At 29.7% G+C, this 20588-nt stretch overlaps 2 protein-coding genes across 2 annotated transcripts; one reads left to right on the forward strand and one right to left on the reverse strand.

Annotated features, from left to right (window-relative positions):
* Positions 1 to 2066: 2066 nt before the first annotated feature.
* LOC106403571 (transcription factor MYB105) lies at positions 2067 to 3462 on the forward strand. The gene is made up of 3 exons (XM_013844387.3): positions 2067 to 2517; positions 2598 to 2966; positions 3076 to 3462. The coding sequence occupies exons 1-3, from the start codon at positions 2106 to 2108 to the stop codon at positions 3255 to 3257; spliced, it is 963 nt and encodes a 320-aa protein (XP_013699841.2). The 5' UTR covers positions 2067 to 2105; the 3' UTR covers positions 3258 to 3462.
* Positions 3463 to 13811: 10349 nt separating this feature from the next.
* BNAC06G43580D lies at positions 13812 to 14844 on the reverse strand. Its single transcript, XM_013843050.3, has one exon. It carries the CDS (start codon positions 14607 to 14609, stop codon positions 14070 to 14072), a length of 540 nt encoding a protein of 179 aa, XP_013698504.1. The 5' UTR covers positions 14610 to 14844; the 3' UTR covers positions 13812 to 14069.
* Positions 14845 to 20588: the final 5744 nt, after the last annotated feature.

The following is a 20588-nucleotide window of genomic DNA, read 5'->3' on the forward strand; positions in this document are numbered from 1 at the left end:
AACATAGGTGAAAACATCTTGTTAATTCTAATAAATGTTGTGAAATATTAATAATAATACAATTGACTTGAAAAGGGAAATAAAAGTAGAGAAGGTGCAAATTGCGTGTCTGAGTATGATATTCCCCACTCTGCTAAAGTGATAATGATAATGTCAATAAGGTAGTTAGTCTCTTTGACAAAAGGTAACTATCCATATTATTATCTCTTTTATGATACGAATTTGATGTATTATTTAAAGTTATTGACCAAGAAAAAAATATCGGAAAGAGCATAGGACGTGTTCAGTTAATAATCTCTGCAGATGGACCGTACAAACCTGCAACCATTCTGAACCTGAGGAAAGATTATCCCAATATTTAATGTATTCCTCTGCCAATTTAACTTTATGGTCAAATAAGAAAACATATACTTTTGTTCAAAAAAAAAAGAAAACATATACTTTTGTTCAAAAAAAAAAGAAAACATATACTTTAGATTTAAAGTCTCACCTATTTTCTTTAGTTTTATTTGACTTTCACTGCTTACCACACCATGTGCAAATATCAAGTCTCTGTGCACGACTAATTCAGAAAGTTAATTTTCTTTATTTTAGTTTTTTGCACTGTGATGTGATGAATATTCATATTGCAGGGGAATTTCTTGGAATCAAGTTCTTAAACAACCCCTTACAAATGGAAGTATTGCAGCGACGTATGCAATAGATGGTTGAGTAGTTAATGTAAAAATCGTTAATTGGTAGACTGATTTGGAAACAATTTTTCTAGTGATCTCTATAAGAAAACCAGACTACATTATTTTCTGACCATCATCACATTCACATTATGGAGACACCCGCAAGTAAAAGAAAGGGTTTTATAAGTTTTCTATAAACCCAAAATATGTCAAACATTCCAAAGAGAGAGAGCGAGAAGAGGTGGGGGTTACTGAAAGGATAGGTGCAGTGTGCTTGGGAATGATGGTTGTGGTTAGAACTTAAAAGAGACACAAGAGTCCAATCAAATGTGTTTTGAGCCTTTTTGGGCAGTTAGTTAAAGTTAATACTAATTCAGTTTTGTTTCTTCCTTAATAGTGTTTTCTACTTTTCTTTATCAACCAACGACAGCAACAAAAGCACCAAATAGAAGAAAAAGTTACTACAAATTGTATATATATTTTTATTTTGCTGAAAAGCCATGGAAACAAATCAATGTATGTTATTTGTAAATGGCACTTCAGTGAAATTTGGAAAAGCCGGAAGAAAAAAGTGAGAAAACAAAGATCCATAGAAGCCGGGAAAAAGAAAGTGGAGAGACCATAAAGAGAAGGAACTTGTGTTTCTTCGACGTGTTTGTTTCTTCCTCCTCACAAGTGAGATCAAACTAACCGGTTTTCTACATAGATTACACTTTAAATAAACTAGAGATCAGATTATAATGGTTCAATCAGTTAATTAACCAAGTTGGTTTACAAGAACTAAACCTACATTATGTCCGGCAAGCAATCCTAATAGTAAACATTGGTGTTATGTATGGGACAACAACAACAACAACAAAAAGTAGAGTGGAGCTGGAAAAAGAGTTTTACGGATGTTTAACAACTTTTCATTATCTCTTTCACTTTTTCAAACATATCTCACTGCTCACAACGTAGGAAACGTGTTCCCTGCCCTTCACTCTTTCTCTCTCCCACCATGTTTTTAATCTCTATATATAAGGTTTCACATTTATGGCTTTTTTCCTTTTTTGACCAAATTTCCAGCGATAGTTAATAATGTGACGACGTTTATCAGCTTTGAATGTAAATGGTAGATTATACAGCTTTGCTAAATTCTTCTTTTGGATAATGGTTGCTTATAACTTAGGTGTGGTAGTATGATTACACTATATTAAACCAAATATCTAGAATGTTGGACCTGTTGAATCTATTTTAATGGCTAAATAGAAATATGCATCAGCTATCAAATCAGTCCGTGACAGTCCATAGACCTTTTAACAGTTGTATAACAGCATTTTGTCAGAAAACACGGTCATGACATATACATACACGCACATAGCTTAGAGCCATACGTAATAATATCAAATAGTATAACAACTCATATTTAATATCATCACATCTTGTCCTCCAATGGGGATGGAGATAGCGTATACTAACGTGTCATTTCCCTCCATTACACCTCACTTCCCGTCTTCTTCTCATCCACTAACCAACAACAACAACATTTTCATGTCGAAAGATCATCATCGACGGATGGATCAGATCGCGTATTTCTCTTTAAACGTCAACAACGATCAGCATAAAGGTCACTACTACCACGCAAGTCATGGAGAAGAAGAGATGAAAAACCCTAATCGATGTAACTGCAGTACCAGCAGCAAGAAAGAGAGGAGAGACGGTGGAAGCTGTAGACACTCGTTAAAAGCTTCGGTGTCGAGGGGGCACTGGAGACCGGCTGAAGATGCTAAGCTTAAAGAACTAGTCGCGGTCTACGGTCCACAAAACTGGAACCTCATCGCAGAAAAGCTCCAAGGAAGATCCGGTAAGTAACTACTATCTCTTAATAATTAGCTTTTCAAGATTGAAGTTCTTGATGTCGTTCTTGGTGTTAATGTTGAGCAGGGAAGAGTTGTAGGCTACGGTGGTTTAACCAACTGGACCCGAGGATAAACAGGAGAGCCTTCACTGAGGAAGAAGAGGAGAGGCTAATGCAAGCTCATAACCTTTACGGTAACAAATGGGCGATGATAGCTAGGCTTTTCCCTGGAAGGACTGATAATTCTGTGAAGAACCATTGGCATGTTGTAATGGCTCGCAAGTTTAGAGAACAGTCTTCTGTTTACCCTAGGAGGAAGACGATGATTACTCATAAGCCACTTGTTAACCCTAATGCTCACTCTTGCAATGATTTTGAACCTACTAGGTCAGATTTGATCCACCTTGTTGGTAATGATCAGAGCCACCTTATGTTACCAATTCCTTGCTTCACAGGTTTGAGTTTGTCCTATATGGCTATATATTCTTAATTTGGTTTTGGTTTAAGCACTCTTAATTATCCTAAAGTATGTTTTTGTACATATTCTCTTTTTGTAACTTTCAGGTTATGATCATGGAATGTTTGAAAACCAAATGATGATCGATGACTACTCTACAAGGACACGAGAGGTCGCCACTACATTCGGTGATTCAAACCAAACGGGGAAGTGTGAGATGCTTGATGAGAGCATGAATGAGAAGAAGAAACCACACTTTTTCGATTTTCTTGGGTTGGGGACAGTGTGAATGTGTGATCATCACCATGAACAAGAGAGAAATTAGGTTAGTTAACAAAAAGTAGGAGATGATTCCGAGTCTATTTAATGTAGTTTTGTTGCGTTAATTAATAACCATTTGTAGATTAATTGTTGTTAGTCCCATGCAACATTCTTAAACTCGTGTTAGTTACGTACGTATCACTCTTTGGTTAATTAATTAATGCTTTAATGTACATGCCATATTGTCTCACTTTCAAAAGCAAAGTTTGATTTGAAGTATAAACATGTACCATTTTATAGTTCTAACCAACACTTTAACTTATACGAAAGTGTCACATTCCAATTCATTAATGTGGAGTAAGAGCAACAACATGCTTCATATATGAAGGGGGAAGATGACATATGTTGAAGATGGGACGATGATGTGGAATTAAGAAGCGACAAAAAAAAAGAGAGTAACAGAGAGATCGGAGATAGATAAGTCAAACTTAAGAGAATATTGTACGTTTGTAGTTTTTTGGAGTATGCAGAAATTAACAATACCATGCGATATTGATGAGGTCGCAACTTGCAAGATTCAGGCTCAGATTCTGCAACAAAATGTCCGAACATCTACTCTTTAATTATTCTCACACCCATTGCATTTTTTTTGTTCCCTCCAAGAAGTTTTCTCCTTTTATTGCTTTACTTATGCGTCTCATCAACCTCATATCACCCACATGTCCCCTTCTTCTCCTCTTTTATCATAACTCTGGTACTAATCATTTTAGCTTATTATACTATATATTAAGTTGTAAAAGTCATTGTACTTTTGATGAGCTAAGTCATGTATGTGGTCAAAAGAGAAAGAGATGCTTTCTTCACTTGCAATAGAAATCTGTCTGTTAGCTTCCATAAAGGTGGAATACATGAATGGTTATGCAATTTCAATATTTTCGCCAGTTACATTTTCTTTACTGAAACAAATAATAGTCATGGTGCAGCCTTTAGTTGAAAGCTTAAGTTGCCAAAACAAATGTTTTGTCTCTAATCAGAAGATCAAATCAGAAAATCTTTTAGATTAATGGATTTTTTTGGGTTGAATCAGTTAGACCGTCAACCATTTAAATACTTATCAAAATATATACATACTAAGTTAACAAACATTATATATATTATTTTTATGTATTATATGTTCTTTTACATATTTATAAAATAATAAACATATATTGAATAATTAAAAAGTCAGTAACTATTACATATATAATTAAATTGGTACGAAGACATAAATAAATTTAATTAATCCAAACAATCACTTTTTCTATTTTATATTGTACATAATTAAATGTAAATGACATTAACATATATATATATATATATTGTATTTTAATATTTATACATATATTAGATAATGCTTTCTACTAATATAGTTTTGGGGAATTGCCACTAATACCACTTTCCTAATACCACTTTTCAACTTTACACTTTTCAATTTTACCATTAAAATTTTAATAGGTAAAAGACTATTGTACCCTAACTAATCAAAAGAAATGGAGAACTCATCATCGTCTCCAACCTGGCCAACGCCTCCGCTTATGAGTCCGTCACCGCCGAATTGAGCTTGATGCTCATCGAGAATCGTCAATCCGCCATTGTTATATCCACCTCCATAGTTGTTCTCATCGGCTGCATCGTCATGCTCGTCTGGTGAAGATCTGATGGTTCCGGCAGCTCGTAACGTGTCGAGCAGCTTAAGCCTTTGGTGATCAAACGCCTCTTCTTACCGCCGTATATTGACATCTTTGATTCGCCTCAGCTCATGTCTTCGCCTGCTCAGGTGAACTCATCCTTTCCAATTCCAATCCCTAGATGATGGATCTCACGCCAATGACGAGTTCTCCACAAAGCTAACATAATTTACAAGCTCAAACGAACAAGACGATCTCTCTCCCAACACCTAAGAAACGCTAACAATGGTAAGAGGATAATAGATGGTGATTTTCGTCTCTTTCTGTAATTGTAGGTTGGTATATCATATTCGATCAATTTCTAGGAAGGAAGACGAAGTTTTGAAGTTTTTCTCATGAAGTTTTCAAATCTCAAATTTATAAGACCTTATAAATTGGGTCCTTTGGAATCTTACTATTGATCTGTTAGCAATCAAAAGACATAGAACTTAACATATATTTAAATCATGAGAAATTAATAATTTAAGATTAAGATTATTCCATGATTTCTTCTTCTCTTGGTTGATATGTTAATGATGCAGGAAATTACAAAGGTGTGGTATGAGCTTTTGGATTTAAGGGATGATGTGGAGAATATGTGTGATGATATGCATATCAAGTACCTCACTTTCTTGAGGTAATACAATGATACCATTTGTAGTTTGACTAGCAAAGTTTAGTATGTGCAGTATATGAGGTGGAAGGTTGGTGTTTTGGTAGTGTAATGTTCTGTTTGGTACTATATGAGATTCATTTTTTATGTCTTGTTTGTGTATAATATCTATAGAAGCAGTGGAGATGGAGCATGAGTTTGTTGAGTTACCAAAGCATATTATTTTTGAATCTTGTTTTTGGAAGTGAGTGATGATGCGTATGAATAACATGTGATTGGCTTGCGCTCAGATTTTGAAGATCGACGAGGTTGGTGAGCTGTTTGAAGAAGCAAGAGGAACTCTGAACAAGAATGTGGTTTGTATGATCAAAGAATTAAATATTTATAACTCTTTATAAAAATTGCAGAGTTGGCTTCTTTATACATCCTTCTCTCTCATTTTCTTCAGACATCTCTTATACTAAACCAATTGTAGATTCTCTTACGAGTTGCATAGTTGAAGAGATTAGTTCGACATGTAAATGAGTGTGGTTCCAATCGTTTCTTTTATAGAAGAATGAAATATGGAAAAGCCTTGATATTCTCAGATCATGTTAGTAACATCTAACAAAAACTGAGTTTTGCAAGTACAAACTCTATTGGAGCTAGATTCAAATGATTTACAAAGCTTTATAAATTAGTTTATAAATATTTATAATTAACTTATAGACTGCAGTAGATATTTTATAAAGCATTACAAATCTATTTATAAACCTATATGAATCAATTTATACATTCTTGTAAAACAAAATAAAATATCCCAAGTCTACTGATTGCTTGAAGAGCTCATCAACTTGGTGCTCCCCAATCCGCCATGGCTCTATGATGATGATGCCTTCTACTCCTCTTGCTTGGCGGTTTGATTCAGCTGAATTCACACTCAAAGAAGACTATAATGACTTCTTTCTGAATGTATGTTTCTTAATGTCTCAAGAAGCATTCATCCTTCAGATTAAGTACTAGTAACAAGCAACTATCTTTTAACAATGCTTCATTTCTTAATATACTTACAACGCTTTGTCATACACTCTACACCTGATTTCATGAAATAAAAAGTTGTAACACTTCAAAATACCACTAACCTGATTCTTCTGATATGTTTTTTGGCTGAATAGATATTTCTCTAACAGCTTAAAAAGACTCTCTAAACTATTTATAAATCTTTTGATAAAGTCTTATAAAACCTTTATATTTTTTTGTAAACCCTATACAAACTCTTCAAAACCCATTAAAATCTTTTATAAACCCTTATAAATCTTTTTTTTTGTCAACATTCTTTTCATTTAAGCCTCATGGACTGAAATTATTGGCACAAGTCTTTCGTCTTAAAGCCCAACACTTTGATACACAAGATTAAATTCATAAAAATAAAGAACATGTGCATGTTTTATAAAGAGATGATGATACGTGGCAGATTCCGAGGCACATTCGGACAGCGAACAATGCTCCACCGCTTCAGACCCCACCGCTTCAGCTCCACGAACGAAGAAACCTCCTTTGTCGGACTTACAAATCTTATATGTCTTTATAAATGGTTTATAGACTCCTACAAATAATTTTACATACCCTTATAAATTATTTTATAATGGTGTATCAATTTTATAAATTATTTTTATAAACTCTTATAAATTATTTATATACCTTTATAAACCCTTATAAACTATTATACATACCATTATAAGTTGTTTTATAAAGCTTTCTAAATGGTTATAGACTCTTTTAATTGATTTATAAACCTATACAACTCTTATAATACCCCTTATAAATTGAATATATGCTTTCATAACATTTTTATAAACTTTTATAAATAGTTTATAAATTTATAAATTATTTACATTCATCAATAATCATAGATCTACCCCCATTGGTTGATCTGAGAAAGTGAACCATAGATCTTAGAGACTCTTACAAATAATTTATAAACATTTATAAATCGCTTATAAACTTACAAAAATGTTTTATAAACTTTTGTAAATGATTTATAAGCTCTTATTTGCCCTTTAAATTTCTTTTCTCTTCACTTTTATCTTCTTTCATGTGTTATTGCTCTATATCATATACTGCAAAAAGTAAATCCACAAAATTTTGTTCCCATTAACTTTTCTTCTTTTTATATCCTTGTTGAACTAATTGTACAACACTGTCAAAATCTATGTCATTAAGATCTGAATGCGTTGGGGTCACCAAATGTTTGTATTCCTTAGAGAATCCAAACATTGTATTAACCAAAAGATGTAACAAATAATAAACAAGTTTTATAAGTCTCCCAAATCTCTAATTTACAAATTTATAAACCCATATAAAGCTACATTTATAATCTTTTATAAAATGCTTCACATTATTGACCAAGACACCGATTGGATAATCACTTTTGGATTGTCTAGTGGATCTGTTCCAGCTTCATAAATCCTCAGATGAATCACGAAGATGTGCAAAATTCATTGCTATCTAACTGCCTGACGAAATAAAAAGATAATGTTAACTTTTAATCGTGTAAAGATACCTTATCCAAGCATAATATTCATGTATTTTGGTAACAGTCTTACAAAGAATATAGGATAACACAATACAAGACTTCTCATGTTCACACGTTTATATGTTGTTCTATAGATATATACGATGAACTCTTGTTTAAGAACTTCTTTTATAACACCTTGTTTAATAAGACTTTCTAAATGGTTATAGACTCTTATAATTGATTTAAATACATCCAGTTGATTTCTTAACATGTATATACCTATATAAACCTTGAAAATAATTTACATACCCTTATAAACCCTTTAAAATTATTTTATTAACTCTTATAGATTGTTTAATAAGCATTTCTAAATGGTTATAGACTCTTATAATTGATTTAAAGACTTCCAATTGATTTCTAAACATGTATATACATATATAAACCTTATAATTATATACATACCCCTTATAAATTATTTATAAACATTTATAATTTTTGTAATAAACATTTATATATAGTTTATATACTTTATAAATTGTTTTATAAGCCTTTCTAAATGGTTATAGCTCTTATAATTGATTTAATGACCTCCAATTGATTTATAAACATGTATATACCTATATAAACCTTATAAATTATATACATTCCCCTTATGAATTATTTATAAACTTTTATAAATTTTGTAATAAACATTTATAAATAGTTTATATACTTTATAAACTGTTTTATCAGCCTTTATAATAGGTTTATAAAATTCATAAAAAAAATAAATAAAATTTTATAAATGATCTATAAACTCTTATTAATTATTTACATATCCTTATAAACCCTTATAAATTACTTTACAAACTCTTATAAATGATTTTTATAAGTCTTCATTAATTATTAGAGACTCTTATAAATTATTTAAGAGACTTTCTAACTGATTCCTAAACCTATAAACCATATAAATTGTATACATACCCCTTATAAATTGTTTATAAAATTTCATTATTTTTTTATAAACAGCTATAAATGGTTTATAGCCATTATTAATTGTTCTATAAACCTTTATAAATGGTTTCGATACTCTTACAAATAATTTATAAACCTTTATAAATAGCTTATAAACTTAACAAACCGTTTTATAAATGATTTACAAACTCTTATTTTCTTTTCAGCTTTCTTTTTTCTTCATTTTTATCTTCTTTCATGTGTTATTTTCCTATATCATATGTTGCAAAAAGTAAATCTACAAATCCTTATTCCCATTAAATTTTTTTTATTTTATATCTTTGTTGAACTAATTGTACAACACTGTTAAAATCCATGTCATCAAGATCAGTATGTGTTAGGGTCACCAAATGTTTGTATTCATCAGGAAATCAAAGCATTGTATTAACCATAAGAAGTAATAAAGAATAAACAATGTTTTATAAGTCTCTACAAACTTCTAATTTATAAACCCTTATAAAACTACATTTATAATCTTTTATAAAATGCTTCACATTATTGACCAAAACACCGATTGGATAATCACTTTTAGATTGTCTAGTGGTTCTGTTCTTGCTTCATCAATCCTCGGACGCAATCTCAAAGATGTGCAAAATTCATTGCTATCTAACTGAAAGACGACATAAAAAGATGATGTTAACTTTTAATCATGGTCTAAAGATACTTTATCCAAGCATAATGTTCATGTATTTTGGTAACAGTCTTACAAAGAATATAGGATAATAAAAGACAAGATTTCTCAAATTCACACATTTATATGTTTTTTATAGACATATATGAACAACTCTTGTTTACAAACTTCTTTATAAAACCTTGTAAAGTATTGAGTTGTACTATCAACAATATCTTAAAACCCAGATTTATAAGAGGTTCTAATTCTTTAAAATACAATGTTCACTATCCGAAAATAATTCTCCTAACCAGAACTATTCAAATGACAAGTCTAAATCAATTTTATTTGTTTTTTGAATAACAGAGGAAAGAAAATCCTAAAATTACTTGAACCCAGATTTATAAAGGTTTATAATTTTTTGAAAACTCAATGTTCACTATCAAAACTCTTTCTCTTAGATCGACCTGTTGTAAACCAACCTTCGTTGATTTTTTTTTTATAACAGAAAGAACAAATCCAAAATATTACTTGAATCGAACAAAAAAAATACACAAATTAGAAACATACCAGTGTGAATCGTGGAGAGGAGCCAACATCTTTGAGGTTTTGAATCGTGATTCTCGTAATTGCTTATCACCAGATACGTGAGAGAGAGTGACGATGGAACTCAACGGAGATGACGACGGATCTCGACGGAGATGACGACATATCTCAACGAAGAGAGAAGAAGGATCTCAACGGGGAGAGAGACGATGGATCTCGAAAAGAAGGACGGTGGATCCGACGGAGAGAGACGGTGGATCCGAACGGAGAGAGAAGAAGGATCACGACGGTAGAGAAGAAGGAGACGATAGACTGAAGATAAGGCAGGGTTAGTTTAGTCATTTATACATTAATGAATGTGGTATTTATGAAAATGTCCTTTGAGTGGTGGTATAAGTGAAAAGTGGTATCAAGAAAAGTGTATAAGTAAAATTTCCCCATATAGATTCTTAAAAGGAGAACGTTTTTAGTTGTTCACTTATTCATTTTTTCCTTTTCTGTAAAGATAATAAAAAAGTCGCTAAAAACAAGGTATAGAACACCTCCGGTTTGGAATACCTCCGTCCAGAAGTTAGGTCTGTATTTTTAATAGATCCAGGTTTAACCATTTTTTAGTCAAAAAAAAAAAAAGAAGAAGATGAAATTAACAATCTGCCTTAAAAATATTGTTGTGGATCACGTGTTGGATTAAAGCTGGATCAGAGCAAGGCAAATTTGGTATATAGCTAATTTCGCATAAATGCGTATGCAGAGAGTGCAAATATCCTTAAAATAAAAATAAATAAATAACATGGTTATACAACAAGTATATCACTATAACAATCTAACTGACTTGCAACTTCATTTAGTTAATTTAATTGTATTTGAATATACTTAAAATAATTGTATTGAACTATAGTTGTATGCTATCAAATTCTATTACATCTAGTTAGTGGGTTTATGTTCTCATTAGCTCCTGTCCATTTTATAACTATTACAAAGAAAAATATTTACTATATAAAACGTTAGAATCAAAATGATTTCAAATATTTATTTGTCAACCTTTTTTCATGCATTTTTGTTTACTTCTGAATAAAAATTTTAGGACTTCATATATTGTTGTCACTAACAAGAAGCAAAGGAGTAATAGAGAAGGTGACGTACATGAAGCAATAATTGAGTTTAATGAATTGCCGTTCAAAAAAAAAAGAATAATTGAGAGGGTGACGTACATGAAGCAATTCTTTCGCTGGTTTACATTTATACAGTATTTTAAGATCACATAACTCTAAGCTAAAACGAAAGAAAAGATTATTAGTTTTCAACTATGTAATCAAGTTAGCATAATCTCTCTGTCTCAAATCATTGTCACGATAGGCGTAGTCCTAATTCCACTTGATTATCTTTTGTTACGACGCAACTATAGCCAATAAAATGGAGATAAAAAAATATCATTATTAATGCCAACTATATTCAGTGTTAATACATTTTGTATCTCCGAAAATAAAACTATAAACAATTATTTTCAGATAAATGCCAAGATATACGCAAACAAAATTTCTAAAATAACGTAATTAAATATGCTTTTTTTTTTTGCAAAAGAATATGCTTTTTTTTTTTGCAAAATAACGTAATTAAATATGCTTTTTGCCGGTAGTTCATTTGATTATAAAGTCAATTGGCTTAAAACCAAAAGGAAAGATGAAATTAACAATCTGCCTTAAAAATTATCTTATGGATAGGCATAGTAGGTTAGGATCTAATAAGATATAGTAATAGTGATACTACTATCAACGGAAATATGTGGAGTATGTAACAAGTAGGCTACTCTAAGCTTAGGGTTAGCCGTCTGGAAGAAAAGAATGAACCAACAAAGGAATGAGTGATTTAGGTTTTTTGGTGAGTAAATAAAAATATTCCACAACTGTTGTTGTGAAGTTTGGTGTGAGGCTAGACAAAATTGGTCAGTATGACGTCATATAATATTGATTGAAAATTTTCATAAATTTATTTAATAAATCTCTAATAAAAATAATACTAGCTAATTTTTATAGGCTTAACATTTTCTTTATAATATATTGTGTTTGAAACTTGTTTAGAAGTTAGAACCTCTTAGATTAACGTTTGAGCTATAAGAACACTTTCAATGAGATATTCTACTAAGTATTTTTTTAAAAATTAAAATATGGAAAAGAAATAAAAAGAAGGTTCTCAAATGAAAACTTATGATAATATACCATTACACCCCTTGTCATTTTCTAATTAATTCATTTTCTTAATATTAGAATTTAATTATAAAGTTAATTTACATTAGTAGTTTATATTGTAATAGCTAGAACCCTATTTTGAGATACTATCCCATAAGGTTTTTTTTGTAAACTAAAATGGTTAAACTCGAATCTATTAAAGACACAGAATCAATTTTCATGTGGAGGTATAACCTACGGTTAGACTCTTTTCTTGATATTCAAATGAACCGTAAACAATAGTTCATATCCATGTGGTCAGCGGAGTTCGAATCAGAATTCGTCGTATTGGATTTATTTTCTTAAGCGCCATTGGACTACCGCTACTGGTTATCCCATAAGGTTGCTCTGAGCTCTTTCACTAAGGTAGAGATGCTCATATGCATCGACCAATATTTCATAATCTTAACTTAACAAAAAACCAAAAAAATTAGGCTGATATTTTTGTTATTTTCTTCTATTTTCAAATAAATTAAGATTAATATGCTTCAATCTTCGTTTAAGTAGCATACACTTATGTTACAAAAAAGAAAAAAAAAAAGTTGCATACACTTCATCGAACAAATCAATTTTTTGGAGAAATGCTCCTCTTTATTCGATGCACTATCGCCAAACACTAAAATCCGAGACACGTGACCAAGTGACGTACGCCAAATAATAGATGTAGCGTTATATATAAGGATAAATCTTCAAAATAACACATTTCTAAATTTATGTCGTAAAAATAGGTTTCAAAAACTAAAATGACCAAAATAGCATTTTATCTTCCGAAAATTTAAATATTTTTTATTTTTTAAAATTTGAAATCTTATCTCAAAATACAACTCCTCGACTCTAAACCCTAAACCCTAAATCCTAAACCCTAAACCATAAATCCTAAACCCCACCCATTAACTCTAAATCCTAAACCCTAAATCTCATCCCCAAACTCTAAACCCTAAACCCTAAACTATAAACCCTAAACTCTAAACCTTAAACCCTAAATCCTAAACCCACATCTTAATTTTAAACCCTAATGTCTAAATTAATTTACCATTGAGATATAAGTTTATATTTATCTCTTTTGATAAAACATTAAATATTATTTTGATCATTTTTATTCTTAAAAACTATATTTTCGACAAAAACTTTTTTAATGATATTCTAGTCATTTTCTCTATATATAATTATCAGCAAAATTAAGGTACACCGTGAACGTGCATAATATACGTGAAAGCGATCAATAACTTTAACACGAATATTTGGAGGAAATTCTTTGACGAACGAGATGAAACACAATGGTCCGAAATGGAACCGATAAAGGCCACTTGAATAAGATTTGTATTCTTACTTAATTCTTTCAATTATAGTAGGGTCCTATGTCTTTTAATAACGTAACAAACAATTTTGAAAGATAAAAACAACAAAGTATCATTATCATTAGTCCCACTAAAATTTTTATAAACCAAATAAAGAAAGAGCTAAAAAAATCAAAGGGGACCTCTCAAATTCACATGGAAAGAAAAAAAAATGCAATAATGAAAATAAATTCCATAAAAGAAAATATCCTGTTCTTTTATTTTTTTTCTCTTCTTCATCATATATTTTCTTTAATTTTCCTTTATACCCATCATCTCTTTTTCTGTTTCCCTACTTTACCCTTGTGGACTTTTACATGAACAGTTCTGACTGCAGCAACGTGTAATAGTTAGCAACTTCATCCTCAAGCTCCCAAAGCCCATCACCAAACCCATCTAGTAAACTACACCCATTAATGTAATCCTGATTAGTCTCACTGTTAACTATCTCATAATTACTCCCGCCAGTTTCAGTGTTAGGTATCCCGAGTTCGTCATCGGAAGCTTCTAAAAGATGTTTCATCACTTTCTCCTTGTCACTTTCGCATTCTTCTTCCTTTGGAGCGCATGAAGACGACGAAGAGGAGCAAGAAGAAGAGAGAGGAGGATTCTCAAAAACAGCAACGTTTTGCTCTTCTGTTGAGATTTCTTGCTGAAGTGTGGTGATTAGGGAAGTTAGATCACTGTCTGCTTCATTTTGTGCTTCTACATTATCTAGGAGACATTGAATTTCATTGTACGAGGTAGATGATGAAGAAGTCTTTTGTCGTTTTGAATCTTCGTGGGGTGTGGTTTCTTGTTCTTGCTCGTCTCTTTGGCGTTTCAATGGCGATGATGTTGCTGTTTCTGCCATTTTTTTTAGTTTGACGGAGAGATGTTACAAGGGTGTTGAGAGGTTTGTTTTAGCTTTTTAAATCGTTCGTGAGAGAGTATCGTGTGATTTGATGAGAGAGGAGGAGACTGAAAATCTATATATAGAGAAAGGTTGTGTTCAAAGTGAGGTTTTTATTTTTTAACGAAATGTGTTAAAACGAAAGAAAATAATATTAAGGACTTTGTTTGGTTCGTGCATGTCAGGAAAGAGACATGTTAATCCTTTTCCATCTTTCGCATCACCCGGAGAGATATTTTAAAATAGATGGTTTACAGTTTTATATTATAATCTAGTAAAGATTATAGATATAATATAATTACATGAGCGTTCTTTTTTTTTTTTATCTTTTAGACCTAACGCATGCAATACTTATTAGTCAAATACAATATATCAACATAAACAAATAATTTTAGTAAATTATTAATAGGTTCCAATTGCCAAATAATATTTCACTCTTTTATATGATATATCTACTAATGAAAAAGCTGTATACAAAAATTATTTTGAGCCAAAGGTACATTTTACAAATTAAAATTTGATAGGCATTAAACTTAAACTTAATGAGGCGTTAAATCTTCCTTGAACATTAGACTAGCGCCACATTGCTTGCAATGAAGACCTAGTTGTTTTTTTTTTTTTTGACTAAATTTGGTGCATTAAAATAAAAGTAACCAAAGTTTACAATTGTTCGATAATAACATCTTACAATTGAGAAAAACATATATCTGAAACAGATATATGAGAAATTATAGAAGAAGTTACAAAGTAAGTTAGTAGTTGATTAAGATGGAAGTTTTCCAATGCATGCACGGAGCATGATGAAAGAAACCTGAGATTTAGAGACACTTAAAATGGAGGTCTATAACCTGAGATATTTATTTATTAAAATAATATTTTAAAATTTTGTTTTTCTTAATATTTGATTATGCTGGTGATTTTTTAAGGTGTATTGGATTTACTTGATTTATTATAATTTTTTGTAGTGTGATTTAAAAGTGGAGATTCTTGAATTGCAAGTGATTGTAACCACCGGTAAATAAAATTCAATACAATTTTTATCCGAACCTTACAGTAGATTCTCTCATCAAAATTACAGGTCATTTGGACTCTGGTAGATTCTCAAAATGCGAAAATAATTAAAAATATACCATTAAATCAAATACAGACAGCAAATCGTGATGAATGACATTTTAATAATAATAGAAGGTACACAGTTAAATATGGATATCAAGTAAAACGAGTGTACCCGTATATAGAAAGAACGCTATCAGAGTATGGTCCTTCGGTTTTCTACCAAAGGCTTTCTCCTTGAAAGTACGCTGTCCACCTAAGATAAAACATTTTTTATGGCAACTGGTATTAGGATGTATAGTAATACAAGGGGATACAATTCGTGCACGATGTAAAACAACTGAAGAATCCATAAACCATGTGTTATTTGAATGTCCACCTATGATTCATGTTTGAAAACTCTCGCGAATCCCATCGAATCCATTCATTTTTCCAACTCAATAAATTTTTGCAAACATAGATTATTTATTTCGGAGGGTTTCTCCAGAACTAGAAGATCATCAATTTGCAAGGATCTTATGGTAGATATAGAAAGGAAAAAACAACAAAGTATTTAGCAACTAGGGCCGGCCCGCCCTACGGGCGGGATGGAAATTTTAAAAAAATTTAAACAGTTAGAATGAATGTTCAATATAAATTTGTATCATATAAAAATATACATATTAGTTAAATATTGTACATGTTAATGTATTTGAATACTAAATAGACTATGAAGCTACCAATATTTGATTTGATTAGAGATATTTGCTTGTTTTGCTCAAGCCCAACCAAAGAAATAAAACCCAGAAGACGGACACGTGTCGGTTTGTCAGAGAGTGACTTTTCACGTGGATAGCTTAGGAGAGAGACAAACATATTTTTATATATATAGATTTGGATAGTGATCAAAGAATACTCTCAAATTGGCAGAAACAGAGTCATTACTTTGGGCTGAGACACGGATTTCACTTACACACAGAATCGATGAAACTCGATTATCAATAGAAGCAATAGCACAATCTATCCCAAATAGATGGTGTCTTACGGATGGATCATGAAATAAATCATGAAATCTATTCAGGACAAGGGTAGTATAACACTATGGAAGGGTTTGATGGTTTAATGGGAGCAATGAATATAAGAGCGAGTCAATCGCCTTTTCATTCGGGGATAGAGGCTCTCATTTAGGCAATAGAATGCATGAAGAATCTAAGACACTTGACTGTTACATTTACAACAAATTGTTCTCAGTTGGTGAAGATGGTTTCAGAACCAGAAGAATGAACAGCCTTTGCAAGTTTTTTTTTTTTTATAATCCAGGTAATAAACTATCGGCTAAGTACACCTCATCATAAGACATCCTGGAAGACCGTATTTTTCACCCCATTTTAATCGACGGTGGCCAGCGGAAATGAACAGCCTTTGCAAATTATTTGGAAGACATAAAGATTTTGAAGAGAAGTTTCAACAACTTAGAGCTCATTCATATACCACAAACGCAAAATTCAAAGACAGACAGTCTCGTACGCAGTACAAAGAAGCAAATATGGATGCGGAGCTTCCGATCTAGTCTGAAGAATCTATATGATAAAAATAAATTATTTAAGTTTTTATCAAATACATTTATTTAAACTATCCAAATAAAACAAAACTCGGTAATCTGACATAGAAAAGAAACTACAGCAAAACGATTATAACGATTTTTCATATCAACTAAAATGACAACTCACTAACGATTGTAAGTACACACTAATTATAGATTTTTATTATTATGGCTTGCATCGAATTTTGGATCTTAAAAGTTTTGTCCATTTTCTTACGAAAATTATAATTTTACGACAATATTGATATTATTTTTAATTGTAAAATAATAATTATTTTCATAAATATTTTAAATTTATGATAAAAACACTAAAATAACTTTTCGAAATTGTATATAAATGTCTATATATTATTTATAGAATTTTACAAGGTGATGATTGTTTAGATGAATTTTAGATTTTTGGTTCTGCTTTTTGGTTTTTGGGTTTTAGTTTTTAGTTTTTAGTTTTTAGATTTTGGTTTTTAGTTTTTGGTTTTTTATTTTGCAATAGGTTTAAGTTTTTGAAAAAGCACAAATGGCTATTTTGGTTTTTAGCTTTAGATTTTTGTTTTAAAAAGTAATAAAATATTTATTTAATTTTTTGGTTTTAAATTTTATTGTAGTTTTAGTTTTTATAAAAACTTGAGTGATAATTTTCAGTTTTTTTTAAATTAATTTTAATATATTTTATTAATTATTTTTTGAAGTTTAAATAAAAATTAATTACAAAAATATAAACTTTATTAAAAATAAAATTAGATTTCTGCATTTTAAATTTTTGCTTTAGATTTTTTGTTTTCTAAAATTTGATTACTGGTCTATTTTAGTTTTTCTGTTATTTTTTTTTAAATATAATTTTTTTAAACAACCATAAAATTACTTAAAGAATACATTAAATTTTAAATGAAAACACAATAGATTATTAACAAAACCTGCAAACTTTATATAAAAATAAATTCTTAATATAAATTATTTTTGTATTATATATGTTAAAAATTTTCTTCTTACTAAAACTTATTTGTTTAAAGTAGTTAGCATTTTTATTTATTTATACTGTATTAATGCATAAATATAACAAAACTTTTAAATTAACAAAAAAAGGAATGAAAAAAGCATTGTAAGATAAAAAACCAAAAAAAATTGGATTTTGGCTTTTTTTAGAAAATGAAAGTTATTTAAAAAAATCAATTTCTCTAAAATATAAGGAAATTATTTTCTTACAAAATTTTATTGTCTAAAAATTGATTTTTCCAAAAACAAAAACCAAAAACAACTTCAAAATTGGTAAAAATCAACCTCTAAATTTCTAATACTTAAATATTAAATTCTAAATAATAATTACTAATCTTTGAATGAAAATACTTTTGAAAAATTGCATTTAATTTGTTATATCTTAGGTAGCTTTTCTCTAGATTTTTTTTTTTTTTTTTTTGGAAGATCTGCATCTCTAGAGAGTGAAGGGTTCTCCAGTCATGTGTATATTGCCGTATGCGTGTCGTGTGTAGAACCTCATAACTTATCGTTTCGAGAGTCAAATATTAAATGTTTGGTATGATTCTTTTTTTTTTCAACTGGTATGATGCTTATCGACACAAAAAAAAGAATGGACATGATGCTTATCGACACAAAAATGAATGGACATGTGCTCCTTAGGGAATTTATTTATTTTAAATACGAAAACAAAATTATTCGAATAGGCGGATATTTTCTTGTGACATTATTATGTTCACCCGTTTCTCCCGACGAAATTAACATCCTCTTCGCCTCTTCGGTATGTTCTTTTGTATTATGTTTCAAAATACTTTAGAAAAATATAAAAGGTTAAGAAAACTCGGACATGTAAGGGCATCTTCGACGGTCTCTTATCCTTTAATTTCTGAAGGATTTTGCATTCGGACGGTTATTCATTCCCTAAAATTTTAAAGAGATGAATAGTAGATCTTCAAATTTGATAATCCACTATTTATTCTCTTAAAATATTATTTACTTTTTATTTTAGTCCCTACAATTACATATATTTGATACTAGCATAAATAACTTCTTATATATTATATTTTAGTACTTATATGTATATTTTTAAAAATTATTTGGATTAAAATTATTTATTAACATTTTATGTATATTTGACTATGTATTATTATATTTGACTATGTATTATTATATTTTAAAAATATTTTATTTTAATATGTTTCAAATAGTATGTTTTATTGATTTTTGAAAGTTTAATGGTTATAGTTAATTTTAATAATGTTAAAAACTAAAGTTTAAATTGCTAATTTGAAGATGGTTGTTGGAGAACCACCGCTTCATCCCTTGTTTTAACGGTGAACCACATTAAAAATAAAGAATCTTATTAGAAATTTCTTAAGAGCATTTTCAATGTATTACTTTATTTTTTGTTCTAAAATAGTATAATACTAAAATGAAGTTGGATTTTAATCCCAAGTATTATTTATATTTTACTCAAAAAACAATATTACAAAATAATTGAACTTTTATTAATTAGTAACTGTTAGTAATATTATTTTAATTGATAATTGTTAGTAATAATTGTTAAAATTTTACTAATTAACCCCAACTATTTTATGTTTGGAAAGCTTCCATAAAAATATATTTATTTAAATTAAATATTTATTATTAAAAATTACAATAATCATATATATATATATATATATATATATAAGATATAACATATTTTGGTTCAATAATGAACATTAGAATTTTGTTTTTCCACAAATGGTTAACTAATGCATTTTATAATGAATCATGAGTAGTGTTTCCAAAAAAAAAAAAGAATCATGAGTGTATTTATTTTCGATTTTCCTAAATCAAGATTTTTTTTTTAAATATGTCATAGATCGTTTGGACAATATTTCACCAATTTTGGCAGTTTAATAAATAATTGACTATCTTACTAAATCATTTATTATTTTTATATTTTATATATTTATGTTCAGTTTTGGTATTTTTATTAGTTTATGCATCTTTATTTAAAATTATTAAATATTCTCTTATGAAATTCATATTTTTCATGTTATTTTAAAATTTTGAAATATTGAAGTATCAAATAAAAATGAAAAAAAAATATATATGATATTTTTCTATATTTCATTTTATAATAGAATAATACTATTAGAGCAAAAGTTACACTATAATAGAGTTAGCGTAAATTACAGAAAGAAAAATAGAATTCTATCGGTGATGGTCTTAATTATCGAGAACGAAAATTTAAGTATAATACTATAATATATGTGATTCTGCAAAAGCCTGAAACCTATCATGATGATTCGGAGTATCTACTATTGGCCCTACTTATTTATTTTGCG

Source organism: Brassica napus, chromosome C6 (assembly GCF_020379485.1).
Source record: "Brassica napus cultivar Da-Ae chromosome C6, Da-Ae, whole genome shotgun sequence".
Lineage (NCBI taxonomy): Eukaryota > Viridiplantae > Streptophyta > Magnoliopsida > Brassicales > Brassicaceae > Brassica > Brassica napus.